The 17,714-nt window shown below is 46.4% G+C and overlaps 2 protein-coding genes across 4 annotated transcripts in view; one reads left to right on the top strand and one right to left on the bottom strand.

The window, feature by feature from the left end:
- The window catches only part of RABEPK (Rab9 effector protein with kelch motifs), a 31,436-nt gene extending 21,322 nt beyond the window's left edge, over positions 1-10,114 (top strand). The window contains exons 7-9 of one of the 3 annotated variants that reach the window (XM_025360573.1): positions 3,547-3,696; positions 8,873-9,022; positions 9,643-10,114. In XM_025360573.1, coding sequence (XP_025216358.1) covers positions 3,547-3,696; positions 8,873-9,022; positions 9,643-9,935 — 593 coding nt within the window. In that variant the 3' untranslated portion in view covers positions 9,936-10,114. The remainder of the gene's footprint in view (positions 1-3,546; positions 3,697-8,872; positions 9,023-9,642) is intronic. The other 2 variants (XM_025360575.1, XM_025360574.1) reach the window with 2 other exon arrangements.
- Positions 10,115-12,175: 2,061 nt separating this feature from the next.
- HSPA5 (heat shock protein family A (Hsp70) member 5) lies at positions 12,176-17,425 on the bottom strand. The gene is made up of 8 exons (XM_025360572.1): positions 16,924-17,425; positions 16,595-16,826; positions 16,086-16,223; positions 15,329-15,441; positions 14,846-15,236; positions 14,510-14,747; positions 14,063-14,230; positions 12,176-13,091 (listed from the first exon to the last, which is right to left on the bottom strand). The coding sequence occupies exons 1-8, from the start codon at positions 17,043-17,045 to the stop codon at positions 12,529-12,531; spliced, it is 1,965 nt and encodes a 654-aa protein (XP_025216357.1). The 5' UTR covers positions 17,046-17,425; the 3' UTR covers positions 12,176-12,528.
- Between the last annotated feature and the right edge of the window lie 289 nt (positions 17,426-17,714).

The raw sequence follows: 17,714 nt of genomic DNA, 5'->3' as shown, positions 1-17,714 counted from the left end.
ATGCAAAAACCATTTCAGGTAATTTTAAATTAAATTCCTTAGGACACCGGGGGCTCCTTGAACAGCCAGCAAGCATACCATAAACAGTAATTCAAAGATAAATTGTTTGGCAGACCTTTGTTTCAAAGAGTTTTTGCAGGCCAGGCGCGGTACCGGTAACATGCCTGTAATCCTTTGGGAGGCCACTTTGGGAGGCCAAAGCAAGGGGATCACTTGAGGTCAGGAGTTCAAAACTAGCCTGGACAACATGGTGAAACCCTGTTTCTACTGAAAATACAAAAAATTATCCAGGCTTGGTGGCGGGCACCTGTAATCCCAGCTACTTGGGAGGCTGAGGCAGGAGAATTGCTTGAACCAGGAGGCAGATGTTGCAGTGAGCCAAGATCACACCACTGCACTCCAACCTGGGTGACAGAGCAACATTCCATCTCAAAAAAAAAAAAAGTTTTGCAGTACTCCTTTAAGACTTTTCTGGTGGCCGGGCGCGGTGGCTCAAGCCTGTAATCCCAGCACTTTGGGAGGCCGAGGTGGGTGGATCACGAGGTCAGGAGGTCGAGACCATCCTGGCTAACACGGTGAAACCCCATCTCTATTAAAAATACAAAAAAACTAGCCGGGCAAGGTGGCGGGCGCCTGTAGTCCCAGCTACTCGGGAGGCTGAGGCAGGAGAATGTCATGAACCCGGGAGGTGGAGCTTGCAGTGAGCCGCGATTGTACCACTGTACTCCAGCCTGGGCGACAGAGCGAGACTCCGTCTCAAAAAAAAAAAAAAAAAAAAGACTTTTCTGGTACATAGAAATGATTAATTTTCCAGAATTCTATATATGTTCAGCTTTGAAGATAAAAAGGGTTGCCTGCAGTAAAATATAATAATAATCAAATTCATAACTCTCATGTATTATGTACTTTTTTTCCTTCATGCTTTATGTATATTATCTCATTTAATTCATACCTCAGCTCTTAGAAGTAGGTATTGTCTTTTTTTTTTGAGACGAAGTCACGCTCTGTTGCCCAGCCTGGAGTGCAGTGGCGCAATCTTGGCTCACTGCAACCTCCACCTCCTGATTTCAAGCAATTCTCCTGCCTCAGCCTCCTGAGTAGCTGGGACTACAGGCACATGCCACCACGCCAGGCTAATTTTTTTTGTATTTTTAGTAGAGATGGGATTTTACTGTGTTAGTCAGGATGGTCTCGATCTCCTGACCTCATGATCTGCCCACCTCAGCCTCTCAAAGTGCTGGGATTACAGGCGTGAGCCACGGTGCCTGGCCCAGGAGAATCACTTTAACAGGCATGAGCCGCCGTGCCTGGCCAGTATTGTCTTTATCCTTATTTTACAGCTATAGAAACTGGAGCTTAGATAAGTAATTGGTGAAAGGCCACATAGTTATTTAGTGAGATAACCTGGTTTCAGCTCCAAATCCCATATTCTAACCATTATCCTATACTGTCACATCAGGAATCCCTTTCCCAACCCCTCTAGCAAATCAATTAAGGATATTGTCTTGAAAACAGAAGAGTCTAGCAGAGTGAAGTGGTGTGTGCCTGCAGTCCCAGCTACTTGGGAGGCTGAGGTGGGAGGATCACTTAAGCCTAGGAGTTACAATCCAGCCTGGACAACATAGCAAGACCCCATCTCTAAAAATAATAATAAGGCTGGGTGCAGTGGCTCACACCTACAATCCTAGCACTTTGGGAGGCTGAGGTGGGTAGATCACTTGAGCCCAGGAGTTCAAGACCAGCTTGGGCTACATGGTCAACCCCCATCTCTACTAAAAATACAAAAATTAGCCAGGCATGGTGGTGTGCACTTGTAATCCCAGCTACTTGAAAGGCTGAGGCAGGAGAATTGCTTGAACCTGGGAGGCAGAGGTTGCAGTGAGAGCCAAGATTATGCCATTGCACTCCAGCCTAGGCAACAAGAGCAAAACTCCGTCTCAAAAAAAAAAAAAATGGCTGGACGCAGTGGCTTACGCCTGTAATCCCAGCACTTTGGGAGGCCCGGACGGGGCGGGGGTGGGTCTCTTGTGGTCAGGAGTTTGAGACTAGCCTGGCCAACATGGCGAAACCTTGGCTTTACTAAAAATATTTTAAAATTTGGGATGGGTGCAGTGGCTCACGCCTATAATCCCAACACTTTGGGAGGCCAAGGCGGGTGGATCATCTGAGGTCAGGAATTTGAGACCAGGCTGGCCAATATGTTGAAACCCCTTCTCTACTAAAAATTAAGGGCTGGGCACGGTGGCTCACGCCTGTAATCCCAGCACTTTGGGAGGTTGAGGCGGGCAGATCACGAGGTCAGGAGATCGAGACCATCCTGGCTAACATGGTGAAACCCCATCTCTACTAAAAAAAAATACAAAAAATTAACCGGGCATGGTGGCGGGCACCTGTAATCCCAGCTACTCAGGAGGCTGAGGCAGGAGAATCGCTTGAACCCGGGAGACAGAGGTTGCAGTGAGCTGAGATCGTGCCATTGCGTGCCATTGCGTTCCAGCCTGGGCAACAAGACCGAAACTTTGTCTCAAAAAAAAAAAAAATACATTAAATAAATAAATAAATGAGTAACAAGATGATGACTCTGAAGGCCTGTCACAGAAACAGACTCATTCATTTTGACTTTGTGGTAGTTTTAGTTTGAAGTTAAGAGAAGATCGTTTTTATTTCATAACAAGAAATGACTTCGGGTGCTAAGTAGAAGGGGCAGGCATGTTTGGTAGTGGGCTCTCCAGCCCTAGAAGCATGCACGCAGAGGCTCTATAGGACTTTTTTTTTTTTTTTGAGACGGAGTCTCACTTTGTCACCCAGGCTGGAGTGCAGAGGCCGGATCTCAGCTCGCTGCAAGCTCCGCCTCCCGGGTTCCCGCCATTCTCCTGCCTCAACCTCCCGAGTAGCTGGGACTACAGGCGCCCGCCACCTCGCCCGGCTAGTTTTTTGTATTTTTTAGTAGAGATAGGGTTTCACCGGGTTAGCCAGGATGGTCTCAATCTCCTGACCTCGTGATCCGCCCGTCTCGGCCTCCCAAAGTGCTGGGATTACAGGCTTGAGCCACCGTGCCCGGCCTTTTTTTTTTTTTTTTTTTTTTTTAAAGACAAGACTCTTGCTCTGTCACGCAGGCTGGAATGCAATGGTGTGATCACTTCAACCTCCACCTCTCGGGTTCAAGCAGTTCTCCTGCCTTAGCCTCCCAAGAAGCTGGGATTATTAGGCACCTGCCACCACACCCAGCTAACTTTTTTTTTTTTTTTTTTGTATTTTTAGTAGAGACAGTGTTTTACCATGTTGGCCAGGCTGGCCTCGAACTCCTGACCTCTGGTGATCTACCTCTTTCGGCCTCCCAAAGTGCTGGGATTACAACTGTGAGCCACCGCACTAGCCTGTAGGATGTAAAAGGAGGGATGCCTGGATTGGCTTGGGGAGTTGGAGAGAATGATCCCAAAGTTGCTTCCTGCATGGGACAGCTCCATGATACAGAGGCTTGGGACTATTTCTTATGTTCTTGTTTCATAGTTTTGCCATTTGATGTTATTGAATTTACTTTTCTAGAGACTCTGACCTGGTCACAGCCAGAGACACTTGGGAATCCTCCATCTCCCCGGCATGGTCATGTGATGGTGGCAGCAGGGACAAAGCTCTTCATCCATGGAGGCTTGGCAGGGGACAAATTCTATGATGATCTCCACTGCATTGATATAAGTAAGCAGGGCACGGGGGCTTGTCTGTTTAAAATTGTTATTTTAATTTTTTTTTTTTTTTAGACAAGGTTTCTCTCTGTCACTCAGGCTGGAGTGCAATGGCATCTCAGTAGCTTTGGCCTCCAGGGCTCAAGTGATCCTCCTACCTCATCCTCCCCAGTAGCTGGAGCTACAGGTGTGTGCCACCATGCTTGGCTAATATAAAATTTTATTTTCATAGAGATGGGGTCTCACCATGTTGCCCAGGCTGGTCTCAAACTTCTTAAGTGATTTTTTAAAATGTGCTTTGAAAGAATATATAGCCTTGCTCGGCCAGGCGCAATGGCTCATGCCTGTAATCTTAGCACCTTGGGAGGCTGTGGCAGGCATATCACCTGAGGTCAGGAGTTTGAGACCAGCCTGGCCAACATGGTGAAACCCCGTGTCTACTGAAAATACAAAAATTAGCTTGTTGTCCTGGCACACGTGCCTGTAATCCCAGCTACGTTGATGCCTGAGTCAGGAGAATCGCTTGAACCCAGGAGGTGGAGGTTGTGGTGAGCCAAGATCACGCCACTGCACTCCAGCCTGGGCCACAGAGCAAGACTCCACCTCGAAAAAAAAAAAAAAAAAAAAAAAGGCCAGGCACAGTGACTCACACCTGTAATCCCAGCACTTTGGGAGGCTGAGGCCGGGGGAGTCACAAGGTAAGGAGTTTGAGACCAACCTGGCCAACATAGTGAAACCCCATCTCTACTAAAAATTTTAAAAATTAGCCAAATGTGGTAGCACGCACCTCTAGTCCCAGCTACTCGGGAGCCTGAGGTGGGCCGAGACCACACCATTGCACTCCAGCCTGGGTGACAGAGTGAGACTCCGTCTCAAAAAAAAAAAAAAAAAAAAAGCCGAGCACAGTGGCTCATACCTGTAATCCCAGCACATTGGGTGGCCGAGGCAGGTGGATCATCTGAGGTCAGGAGTTCAAGACCAGCCTGGCCACCATGGTGAAATCCCATCTCTACTAAAAATATAAAAATTAGCCGGGCATAGTGGCGGGTGTCTGTAATCCCAGCTACTCTGGAGGCTGAGGCAGGAGAATCGCTTAAGCCCAGGAGGCACAGGTTGCAGTGATCCGAGATCATGCCACTGCACTTCATCCTGAGCGACACAGCAAGAGTCCATCTCAAAAAGAAAAAAAAGAAAAAAAAAAGTCAGCCAGGTGTGGTGACAGGCACCGTAGTCCTGGCTACTTGGGAGGCTGAGGCAGGATAATCGCCAGAACCCGGGAGGCAGAGGTTGCTGTGAGCTGAGATCACGCCCCTGCACTCCAGCCTAGGCGACAGAGTGAGACTCCGTCTCAGAAAAAAAGAAAAAGAAAAAAGAAGAAGGAAATATAGCTTTGCTCTTATGTGTAGGTGACCTGACTAGCTGGCAGAATCTTCATCAAATTCTGTTACCTCTGGACAGAATACTAATAATAAAAAATCATAGCACTAAATAATCTCCTAAGTGCTTACTATGGACCCAGCCATTTATATCATCTCTTATCCTTCCAACAGTGTTATCCTTTCATTACAACCCATTATGCTTTGTGTTGGCCTATTGGATTTCTTTCAGGTGTTAGACATTAACCCATGAAGGACCTGGATAACATGGACGTAGATAACCAGAATTTTATGCTTGTCATGCTAAATGATTGAAAACAGTGGGAAGACGAAGGTTACAGAGAACATGAGAAATATCTTTAAGTATCTGAAGGGCTGATATACTGTGGGGAGACCCTGGACTCATTCTGGGCAATTCCTTCAAGCTGTGAGGTCCATTATGGTAGGGAACTTGTCTATTTTGTTCTCCAGTACATTTCTAGCACTTAGCACAGTGTCTGGCAGATAGTGGGTGTCAGGTACTTTCTTTTTTTTGAGATAGTATCTCACTTGGTTGCCCAGGCTGGAATGCACTGATGTGATCTTAGCTCACGGCAACCTCCGCCTCTCAGGTCAAGTGATTCTCCTGCCTCAGCCTCCCGATAGCCGGGACAACAGGCACGTGCCACCACACCTAGATAATGTTTGTAGTTTCTGTAGAGACGAGGTTTCACCATGTTGCCCAGGCTGGTCTCCAACTCCAGGACTCAAGGGATCCACCCACCTTGGCCTCCCAATGTGCTGGGATTACAGGCGTGAGCTACTGCTCCCGGGCCATATCTGTTATTGAGTGGGTGGATGAAGAAATGAACATGTTGGCCGGGCGCGGTGGCTCAAGCCTGTAATCCCAGCACTTTGGGAGGCCAAGGCGGGTGGATCACGAGGTCAGGAGATCGAGACCATCCTGGCTAACATGGTGAAACCCCGTCTCTACTAAAAATACAAAAAACTAGCCAGGCGTGGTGGCGGGCGCCTGTAGTCCCAGCTACTCGGAGGCTGAGGCAGGAGAATGGCGTGAACCTGAGAGGTGGAGCTTGCAGTGAGCCGAGATCGCGCCACTGCACTCCAGCCTGGGTGACACAGCGCGAGACTCTGTCTCAAAAAAAAAAAAAAAAAAAAAGAAATGAACATGTTGTGCGTTGCTCCAGACTACAAGAACTGGAACAATGGGCAGAAGGCATGGGAAGTCCTGTGTAGTATATCGGGCTACCTTCCCAAGCCTTGAATTCTCTGGCTCCATGACAGCTGAGGCCAGGGAACACTGGCTTAGTATTCCTACATTGGCTAGCGTTTTGGCCACACCGGGTAATTCTCCTGTCCTACTCTGAGATGCTGGGCCCCTGCCTTGCGTTGACAGGTGGCAACTATCTACACAAAACCATTCCTTGCAGGGAGTCAGATGGGGTTTTAATGCTTATTTGTAAAAAGAAAGCCTTTTTCTGTTGTTAGGAACTACTTGTTGACTGTTTTTCTGGCCTACCCAAGTAGTTCTCTAAATCTGAAATCCAGTGATAGCTTGCCTTATTTAAATGCTTGTTTGGGCTGGGTGTGGTGACTCACCCCAGTAATCCCAGCACTTTGGGAGGCCAAAGTGGACAGATCGCCTGAGGTCAGGAGTTCGAGACTAGCCTGGCCAACATGATAAAACCCCGTCTCTACCAAAAATGCAACAATTAGCCAGGTGTGGTGGTGGGTGCCTGTAATCCCAGCTACTCTAGAGGTTGAGGTGGGAAAATCGCTTGAACCCGGGAGGCGGAGGTTGCAGTGAGCTGAGATCGTGCCACTGAACTTCAGCCTGGGTAACAGAATGAGACTCTGTCTCAAAAGAAAAAAAAAAAAAATGCTCATTTGAAAAGATGCAAGTTTCCCTGCAAAAATAGGTTGGAAGTAGGTGCTGAGGCAGCATGTTACAGTGTGGAGACTTTGGAGACACAAGCTTTGGAGCCAGACCTGAGTGCAGTCTAGCTCTGCCACTTACAGGCTGTAGGGTCTCGGACAAGTCTCTCCCTGTCTATTCTTGTTTGCTCATTTGTAAGAAGAAAGGGGAGACCAGGCACCAGGCTGTGACTCCCACCTATAATCCCAGCACTTTGGGAGGCCGAAGTGGGTGGATCACGAGGTCAGGAGTTCAAGACCAGCCTGGTCAAGATGGTAACGCCATCTCTACTAAAAATACAAAAAATTAGCCAGGCATGGTAGTGGGTGCCTATAATCCTAGCTACTCGGGTGGCTGAGGCAGAGAATTGCTTGAACCAGGGAGGTGGAGGTTGCAGTGAGCCAAGATCGAGCCACTGCACTCTAGCCTGGGCAACAGAGTGGGAAAAAAAAAAAAAGAAGAAGAAAGGGGATAGGCAGAAGTAATAGCAATTTCACAGGGCTGTTATGAAAATTAAGTGAGCAAAATTGGTTGTTTAGCCAGCACTTACAAAATTGCTAAGGAACTGTATTTTCTTTCTTTCTTTTTTTTTTGAGACTGAGTTTCGCTCTTGTTGCCGAGGCTAGAATGCAATGGCATGATCTCAGCTCACTGCAACCTCTGCCTCCCTGGTTCAAGCGATTCTCCTGCCTCAGCCTCCGAGTAGCTGGGATTACAGGCATTTGCCACCATGCCCGGCTAATTTTGTATTTTTAGTAAGAGACTGGATTTCTCTATGTTGGTCAGGCTGGTCTGGAACTCCGGACCTCAGGTGATCCGCCTGCCTCGGCCTCCCAAAGTGCTGGGATTACAAGCGTAAGCCACTGCGCCCCTCCCAGGAACTGTATTTAAAAGACACACACACACACACACACACACACACACACACACACACACACAGAACTTGACCTAATTCGAGGCAGTTAATAGTGAATAATTGCCGGGCACGGTGGCTCAAGCCTGTAATCCCAGCACTTTGGGAGGCTGAGACGGGCGGATCACGAGGTCAGGAGATCAAGACCATCCTGGCTAACACGGTGAAACCTCGTCTCTACTAAAAAAATACTCTACTAGGCCGGGCGCGGTGGCTCACGCCTGTAATCCCAGCACTTTGGGAGGCCGAGGCGGGCGGATCACAAGGTCAGGAGATCGAGACCACGGTGAAACCTCGTCTCTACTAAAAATACAAAAAAAAAAAAAAAATTAGCCGGGCGCGGTTGTGGGCGCCTGTAGTCCCAGCTACTCGGGAGGCTGAGGCAGGAGAATGGCGGGAACCCGGGAGGCGGAGCTTGCAGTGAGCTGAGATCCGGCCACTGCACTCCAGCCTGGGCGACAGAGCGAGACTCCGTCTCACAAAAAAAAAAAAAAAAAAAAAAATACTCTACTAAAAAAGTAGCCAGGCGAGGTGGCGGGCGCCTCTAGTCCCAGCTACCTGGGAGGCTGAGGCAGGAGAATGGCGTAAACCCGGGAGGCGGAGCTTGCAGCGAGCTGAGATCCGGCCACTGCACTCCAGCCTGGGCCACAGAGCGAGACTCCGTCTCAAAAAAAAAAGAAAAAAAAATAGTGAATAGCTGAAGGCGACTGTTATAGAGGTTGTATCACATTTCTGTGTGATCCAAAGACCGCCTGCATCTGAATCGCCTGAGATTCTGAGAATCACTGAGCTCCTCCCTCCCTTCCTCCCTGGACTACTCAATCATGTCAGAGTTCCCCAAATAATTCTTATGTGCACTAAACCTCTCAGAGCTCTTGGTGAATCAATTACTTTCAGTGATTGATTTGCAAACTGCAGTAGATAGGTAAGTTTGAAAGCATATCTTAGCCCATGTTGTGCCAAAGCTCTTTCTTTCTCTTGGCAGGTAACATGAAATGGCAGAAGCTAAGTCCCACTGGGGCAGCTCCAGCAGGCTGTGCTGCCCACTCAGCTGCGGCTGTGGGAAATCACCTGTACGTCTTCGGTGGAATGACTCCTGCAGGAGCACTGGACACAATGTACCAGTATCACACAGGTGAGCAGGTGTCCATGGGGATCTTTAAACAAATCTATAAACATCCTTTGAAAAGTGATGCAGTGGCTGGGCACAGTGGCTCACGCCTGTAATCCCAGCACTTTGGGAGGCCAAGGCAGGCAGATCATGAGGTCAGGAGATCGAGACCATCCTGACCAACATGGTGAAACCCATCTCTACTAAAATACAAAAAATTAGCCAGGCATGGTGGCACACACCTGTAGTCCCAGCTACTTGGGAGGCTGAGGCAGGGGAATTGCTTGAACCCGGGAGGCGGAGGTTGTAGTGAGCTGAGATCAAACCACTACACTCCAGCCTGGGCAATAGAGCGAGACTCAGTCTCATAAAAAAAAAAAAAAAAAAAAAAGGAGAAAAAGTGATGCAGTGCTTCGGTTTTCCAGTTTGGTTCTTCTAATAAAAACTCTGTAGGGGGTGACATCATTAAAGCAACAATGCTGCTATGAGGGTTTCTTTTTTTCCTTTCACTTCCTGTTTGTGAGGACTCAGCTGCTACAGTAAATCACTGAGCATTTCTAGAAAATTCTTTACTTTTTATTCACATTTTGGCTTTCACTATCTGGAAATTTCTTAACATGAAGCCTTTTCCCTCCCCAACATAGAAAGGCAGCATTGGACCTTGCTTAAATTTGATTCTTTTCTACCCCCTGGACGATTGGACCATTCCATGTGTATCATTCCATGGCCAGTGACGTGTGCTTCTGAGAAAGAAGATTCCAACTCTCTGACTCTGAACCATGAAGCTGAGAAAAGGGATTCAGCTGACAAAGTAATGAGCCACAGTGGCGACTCACACGAGGAAGGCCAGACTGATACACTGCTCTGTTTGGTGTTCGGTGGGATGAATACAGAAGGGGAAATCTATGATGATTGTATTGTGACTATAGTTGACTAATAAAACCCACATTTTTATTACCTGTCAGTTACTTTCAGAATAGTTAAGTAAAACCTTAGCTATTTTATACCTCCAAAATATCTTCTGCAGTATATATCTGTTTTTCTCCTACTTTGGTAGGTGAAGAAACTAATACAAATAATTCTTATGTGCACTAAACCTTGCTATATTGCCTCTCAGAGCTCTTGGGAATGACTTTCAGTGACTGGTTTACAAACTGTAGTAGATAGATAAGTTTTGCCCAATGCAAAAACCTCCACTATATTAACATGAAAGGCTTTGGGCCAGGCTTGGTGGCTCAAGCCTGCAATCCCAGCACTTTGGGAGGCCGAGGCAGTGGATCACCTGAGGTCAGGAGTTCAAGACCAGCCTGACCAACATGGAGAAACTCCACCTCTACTAAAAACACAAAATTAGCTGGGCGTGGTGGCACATGCCGGTAGTCCCAGCTACTTGGGAGGCTGAGGCAGGAGAATCGCTTGAACCCGGGAGGCGGAGGTTGTAGTGAGCTGAGATCGCGTCATTGCACTCCAGCCCGGGCGACAAGAATGAAACTGTCTCAAAAAAATACATATATATATAAAAGCATCATGTTAAAATATATGTATACATATATATAAAAGCAGCTATAAAAGCATCAATAATATATATAAAACATATTTTATATACTATACATATTTTTTATATATATGTATACATATATATAAAAAAGGTTTTACCAGCAATACAAACCTAGGTAGGTATGATTAGTATATTAAATGCTAATCACAAGGTTGCAATAGGGTTAGGGTTAAAAAAAGTTACAGAATTGTAATTGGTAAACAACAAATTATAGACATCAGAGTAGACATTAGTTGAAGTCTATCTTTTTAACATTCAGGAACAGCTCCTCAGAAAGAGATACAGACTAGGTGATCCACAGTAGTGACAGCCTTTGAGGAAAGGGAAGACTAGCCCTAGTTGCTACCGTTTAACCCTATGGCCCCAGGGTACACAGCACTGCAGGTCATCTTTAATGGCTGTATTGGGCTTGGCCTGAGACCAGTCTTCTGCTCAGGGACTGCCCAAAGGCTTTTGGGGCAGTGCAGCAGAAGCCTAGATCTGATTAAGAGGTTGGTGTTGGGAACCAGTTCCACTAGCCCTAGACAATTAACCTTTCAGCCAGTTGCCCTTGCCCATCTATAAAATACCTATCCTTGGGCAATATTGTTTTTTTTTTTTTTTTTTTTTGAGATGGAGTCTCACTCTTGTCGCCAGGCTGGAGTGCAGTGGTGTGATCTTCGCTCACTGCAACCTCTGCCTCCCGAGTTCAAGTGATTCTCCTGCCTCAGCCTTCGGCTTGCACCACCACGCCCAGGTAATTTTTGTATTTTCAGTAGAGATGGGGTTTCACTATGTTGGCAAGGATGGTCTCTATCTCTTGACCTCGTGATCCACCCGCCTCGGCCTCCTAAAGTGCTAGGATTACAATATTGGATTTTATGTTAGCACCAGCCTGCCCTTTATTGATAACACTATTTACCTGGACTCTTTTCTTCAGGAGGGCAATCTAAGTAATAAACCGGTTTTGACACAAACCACTGCCTTTAACCCATTCATAGTGAGGGGATGTAGTGGAGTTTCAATGTCACCATCCTAGCTCCCACCCCAGTACCACTAATGAGAAATGTCAAGGATGGAGATTCTGACAGCTAGGGGTTCACAATATACCTTTACATCCTGAAGTTACAGATTAAATCCAAGTGTATCAAGTTAGTAACGCCAGTGATCACTCATTCCCCATCATTTCTCAGAGAATCCAAGCAGCTATAAAAGCACCATTAATAATAATTTTAAAAAGCCACCAGAAACGCAGTTTTAGAAAGGGGAAATAGGAAACCAAGTATGGTCAAGAAAACCCCACTCTTGGGCACTGTGAAATGCCCCTTGCCTAAGTAAAGATGTGGATTAACTTCACTCCCCTTTCGTTAGATTAATGCAAAAGCCGAGCATGGTGCTAACAAGCCTGTAGTCTTGATTAGCTGGAGACTGAGGTGGAAGGATCACTTGGGTTTTTTTACCCAGGAGGGTGAAAAAAAAAAAAAAAAAAAAAAAAAGAAGCAAATTCTCTGGAAGCATTAAATAGAAGTGTTTCCTTATCCCAACATACCAAACACTCCCTCCCCTCACCCCACACACAAGAATCTAGCCTTAAATTTCCTAAAATAATTGATCTAATTAGAAGCTTTTCACAAACATTAGACCAGTGTAAATAACAAACATTTATTGGTGTCACTTATGGTAGAAAAAACTTCCTACACCAGATGCACATGACCCAATTGTTAAATAGAACATTTTGAAGGTGAACACACACCCTAACCCAGGTTTTTTACCCACTTTTTAAGATGGCCAATTCTTCTTCTCCCCCCCCACCCAAAGACATGTGAGCAACTGCTAATGAAAAGCAGTAAACAGCCGCTTGGGCTATATCATTTTCAACTCCACTCTGAGGTGAAGATTCCAATTACATTCGAGACTTAAGTTCTCTCAATTTTTTCCTAACAAAGTTCCTGAGTCCAGTATTTACAATATTACAGCACTAGTAGATCAGTATCTACAACTCATCTTTTTCTGCTGTATCCTCTTCACCAGTTGGGGGAGGGCCTGCACTTCCATAGAGTTTGCTGATAATTGGCTGAACAATTTCTTCCAGTTCCTTCTTCTTAGCTTTGAAGTCTTCAATGTCAGCATCTTGGTGGCTTTCCAGCCATTCAATCTTTTCTTCTACAGCTTTTTCCATGGTCTCCTTATCTTCAGAGGAAAGTTTACCTCCCAGCTTTTCTTTATCTCCGATCTGATTCTTTAGAGAATAGGCATAGCTTTCCAACTCATTTCTAGTATCAATGCGCTCCTTGAGCTTTTTGTCTTCCTCAGCAAACTTCTCAGCATCATTAACCATCCTTTCGATTTCTTCAGGTGTCAGGCGATTCTGGTCATTGGTAATTGTGATCTTATTTTTGTTCCCTGTACCCTTGTCTTCAGCTGTCACTCGAAGAATACCATTCACATCTATCTCAAAGGTGACTTCAATCTGTGGGACCCCACGAGGAGCAGGAGGAATTCCAGTCAGATCAAATGTACCCAGAAGATGATTGTCTTTTGTCAGGGGTCGTTCACCTAGAAGTTACATATAGAAAAACTCATTAGTTGTTACTGACAAGCATTAGCACATCTAGACACTTTTGGTTTTATCGAGCTAAAAGTAATTTCATACTGGTCTACAGGGAGCAGCAACTAGTACTAACTGAGTTAGGTTACTAACTCAACTGAATTTTATCTATTTTAAAGTACTGTGAACTCCTTTTTCTTGTACTCTAGGAGCCAGCTCAGATGTTACTATTAAGAATGCTAAACATAGGCTGGGCACAGTGGCTCACACCTGTAATAATCCCAGCACTTCGGGAGGCTGAGGTCAGTGGATCACCTGAGGTTAGGAGTTCAAGACCAGCCTGGCCAACATGGCAAAACCCTGCCTCTACTAACAATACAAAAATTAGCCTGGCATGGTGGTGGGCACCTGTAATCCCAGCTACTCGGGAGGTAGAGGTTGCAGGTCATGCCACTACACCCCAGCCTAGGCGACAGAGTGAGACTCCATCTCAAAAAAAAAAAAAAAAAAAAAAAAGCTAATTATCTAGATATAAAACATTATTCACATTAAGACCCCCATCTGAAAACAGCAGTTACTTAGTTCCCTTGCCATTTCAATAGATCATATTAAGTCATGTTCTTTCAAAACATGCCATGATAGATAGACCTGGTGCGGTGGCTCACACCTGTAATCCCAGTACTTTGGGAGGCAGAGGCAGGCAGATGACCTGAGGTCAGGAGTTGGAGACCAGCCTGGGCAACATGGTGAAAGCCCATCTCTACTAAAACTACAGAAATTAGCCAGGCATGGTGGTCCATGCCTGTAATCCCAGCTACTCTGGAGGCTGAGGCAGGAGAATCACTTGAACCCGGGAGACGGAGGTTGCAGTGAGCGGAGATCATGCCACTGCAGTCCAGCCAGGGCAACAGAGCAACACTTCATCTCAAAAAAAAAAAAAAAAAAAAAAAAAGCCATATTAGCAAACTTAAGTAATTACCTTCATAGACCTTGATTGTAACAGTTGGTTGATTATCAGAAGCTGTAGAAAAGATCTGAGACTTCTTGGTAGGCACCACTGTGTTCCTTGGAATCAGTTTGGTCATGACACCTCCCACAGTTTCAATACCAAGTGTAAGGGGACACACATCAAGCAGTACCAGGTCACCTGTAAGGATAAGTTATTTAACTTCTAATTCAAGTTCTCCCTATGAGCTATGTAAAGTTTGTGTCTCTAGCATTTGGTTAGGTTCTAACACACATCTTAAAGGCAGTGAATTAAACAGTTGCTAATGATCTTGAGACTACCCCAGTCTTGTCTTCACTTACACCCTTTACTACATGTGTGACCTTGTTGCTCATATTCTGGTATTTTCTAAAGCAATAGCTAATGAGTCTTCCATCAAGCTACTGAATCACTATGAAAGATGCCGCAATCATGACCTACCTGTATCTTGATCACCAGAGAGCACACCAGCCTGGACAGCAGCACCATATGCTACAGCTTCATCTGGGTTTATGCCACGGGATGGTTCCTTGCCATTGAAGAACTCTTTAACCAGTTGCTGAATCTTTGGAATTCGAGTCGAGCCACCAACAAGAACAATTTCATCAATATCAGACTTCTTCAAATCAGAATCTTCCAGCACTTTCTGGACGGGCTTCATAGTAGACCGGAACAGATCCTAGAAAAAAAAGACATGGTTACCGTGATGTCTGTTATCTAAGTATCTAGATGCAATGTCCTGAATTCAGAGTCTAAAGCAGAAAACAAGGGACATACCATGTTGAGCTCTTCAAATTTGGCCCGAGTCAGGGTCTCAGAAAAGTCTTCTCCTTCATAGAAGGACTCAATTTCAATTCTTGCTTGATGTTGAGAAGACAGGGCCCGTTTGGCCTTTTCCACCTCACGCCGAAGTTTCTGCACAGCTCTGTTGTCTTTCCTGACGTCTTTGCCAGTCTTCTTTTTGTACAGCTTGATGAAGTGTTCCATGACACGCTGGTCAAAGTCTTCTCCACCCAGATGAGTATCTCCGTTAGTGGCCACGACTTCGAAGACACCATTGTCAATGGTGAGAAGAGACACATCAAAGGTTCCGCCACCCAGGTCAAACACCAGGATGTTCTTCTCCCCCTCCCTTTTATCCAGGCCATAAGCAATAGCAGCTGCCGTACTATTAGGAGATTAAAAAAGGGAAAAGTTTTGTCAGTACTTCACATTTCCACTATTTGGCAAATATGCTGTATCCCTGAATTTCATACTTACGGCTCGTTGATGATCCTCATAACATTTAGGCCAGCAATAGTTCCAGCGTCTTTGGTTGCTTGGCGTTGGGCATCATTGAAATAGGCTGGTACAGTAACAACTGCATGGGTAACCTAAAAGGATAAAAGATAATTAAGTGTATTGTCACACAGTTTAACCCTTATTCAAATTACAGTCTGGCCAGGCAGTGGCTTGTGCCTGTAATCCCAGCACTTTGGGAGCCTGAGGCAGGAGGATTCACCAGAGGTCAGGATTTCAAGACCAGCCTGGGCAATGTGAAGAAACCCTGTCTCTACTGAAAATTTAAAAAAAAAAAAAAAAAAAAAAATTAGCCAGGTGTGGTGGTGTGCCTGTAGTCCCAGCTACTTGGGAGGCTGAAGCAGGAGAGCTGCTTGAACCCAAGAGGCAGAGGTTGCAGTGAGCTGAGATCATGCCACTGCAGTCCAGTCTGGGCAACAGAGCAAGACTCCCTCTCAAAAAAAAAAAAAAAATTATAGTCAAACCATCACTTTAGTTTTTAAGCCAATTTATTGATGAGTATAACAGAGAAAATTTTATGCTCCTGGAATTGTAAGCATTAAATAATACATGAAAAGTCTATTTTGTTTGGCTTATAGTAAAGGACTCAATAATGACCTGACAAGCATGAATACCATTCTGATTAAAATTTTTGAAACCATGAAGGCTTCTATACCTAACAGCCAACCAAGAATGCTAATGATCAAAAAATACTTAACATTGTTCTAGAAATATTTACCTTCTTTCCCAAATAAGCCTCAGCGGTTTCTTTCATTTTAGTGAGAACCATGGCAGAAATTTCTTCAGGAGCAAATGTCTTCGTTTGCCCACCTCCAATATCAACTTGAATGTATGGTTTAGTTTTCTTTTCAACCACCTATTTTAAAAAATTATTGTTTTCAGACACAGATGCAATGACATCTCAAAGTTTAAAAGACCCACTACCATCCCCACAATTTGGTTTATTTTGGTCCCTTGGGGCTGCAAATTGACTAGAAATACTTCAGGGAGTATAGGTGTCTCATAAAGTTCAGTTTTAATCGGTCTTTTATTCCTAAACTATTGTAGACCGAGTACGACATCAACTATACTGTCTTAAGTTTTGTAACATACTAGGATTATTACAGTTATTACACACATCCTGTCTATAGCCTTCAACTGATGTCTCAACACTTCCAGAGACTTATAATTCTAAATACTCCCACCACCCACCCGTCCTCTAACCGCACAAGAAAAACCCGGTCGAACCTTGAACGGCAAGAACTTGATGTCCTGCTGCACAGACGGGTCGTTCCACGTGCGGCCGATGAGCCGCTTGGCGTCAAAGACCGTGTTCTCGGGGTTGGAGGTGAGCTGGTTCTTGGCGGCATCGCCGATCAGACGTTCCCCTTCAGGAGTGAAGGCCACATAGGACGGCGTGATGCGGTTGCCCTGATCGTTGGCGATGATCTCCACGCGGCCGTTCTTGAACACGCCGACGCTGGCAGAAAAACCCGACAGAGGGACATCAGCACCGCACTTCTCACGCCAGGCCAGGCGGCTACGCCCGTCCCCCCGCATCCGCAAACCCCACTTACCAGGAGTAGGTGGTCCCCAGGTCGATGCCGACCACCGTGCCCACGTCCTCCTTCTTGTCCTCCTCCTCGGCCCGCGCCGCGCTGAGCAGCAGCAGCATCGCGGCCACCAGGGAGAGCTTCATCTTGCCAACCAGTCCGGCAGCAGCAGGCAGGGCGTCGCAGGCAGTCCAGCCACAGGCCGCAGCACAGGAGCGCAGCGCGGTTTCCGACTTGCAGGCGGCAGGGGCCGGGGGTCACAAGGCGCCACGAACCAGGAGAAGGGCAGGTCTGGAAATGCAGGCCGCGGCGCTTACCTCTCACACTCGCGAAACACCCCAATCAGTCGGTCTGTCTGTGCTGTCTCGGCCGGTGTCGACCGCGCCGTCGCCTACTCGGCTTATATACCCTCCCCCAGCCCCGTCGTGGAGGCCGCCGATTGGTGAAGGCCCTGCTCGTTGGAGGCCGCTGATTGGCCCAGGCCACCAAGCTGGCCGCCGCCGATTCGAAGCGGCCTCCTCCGCAACAAACGTCACTGCTCCGCCCCCCCCGGCTGATTCATTGGCTGCTATTCGTTTCTAACGTCCACCAATGGTAGATAACATCCGCCCCATCCACTGGTCCCATTGGTTCAGCAGCTGTCTCTCTCTCCTGCGACTTCTCACCTCGAGGTATTTCCTCTGGTAACCGGACAGGTCCCGCCTTCACTCCGGGCCCTAGGGGGTCGGAGTAGGTCCAGCACAACTGATCCCCCGGGGCTGTGGGATCTGAATCTTTTCCTTCTCTACTGCTTGTTCTCCCCATCTCCATCCCTC

The sequence above is a fragment of the Theropithecus gelada genome, chromosome 15, assembly GCF_003255815.1.
Source record: "Theropithecus gelada isolate Dixy chromosome 15, Tgel_1.0, whole genome shotgun sequence".
NCBI classification, from domain to species: domain Eukaryota; kingdom Metazoa; phylum Chordata; class Mammalia; order Primates; family Cercopithecidae; genus Theropithecus; species Theropithecus gelada.
The sequence above is the reverse complement of the archived record's forward strand: the minus strand, read 5'-3'. Positions and strand labels throughout refer to the sequence as shown.

Coding starts and splice junctions, on each gene's coding strand:
- HSPA5 (XM_025360572.1), bottom strand. CDS start 17,045: ATGAAGCTCTCCCTGGTGGCCGCGATGCTGCTGCTGCTCAGCGCGGCG. Junction 15,442..16,085: donor AGGCTTATTTGGGAAAGAAG/GTAAATATTTCT, acceptor TTATCCTTTTAG/GTTACCCATGCAGTTGTTAC. Junction 15,237..15,328: donor ATGAGGATCATCAACGAGCC/GTAAGTATGAAA, acceptor ATCTCCTAATAG/TACGGCAGCTGCTATTGCTT.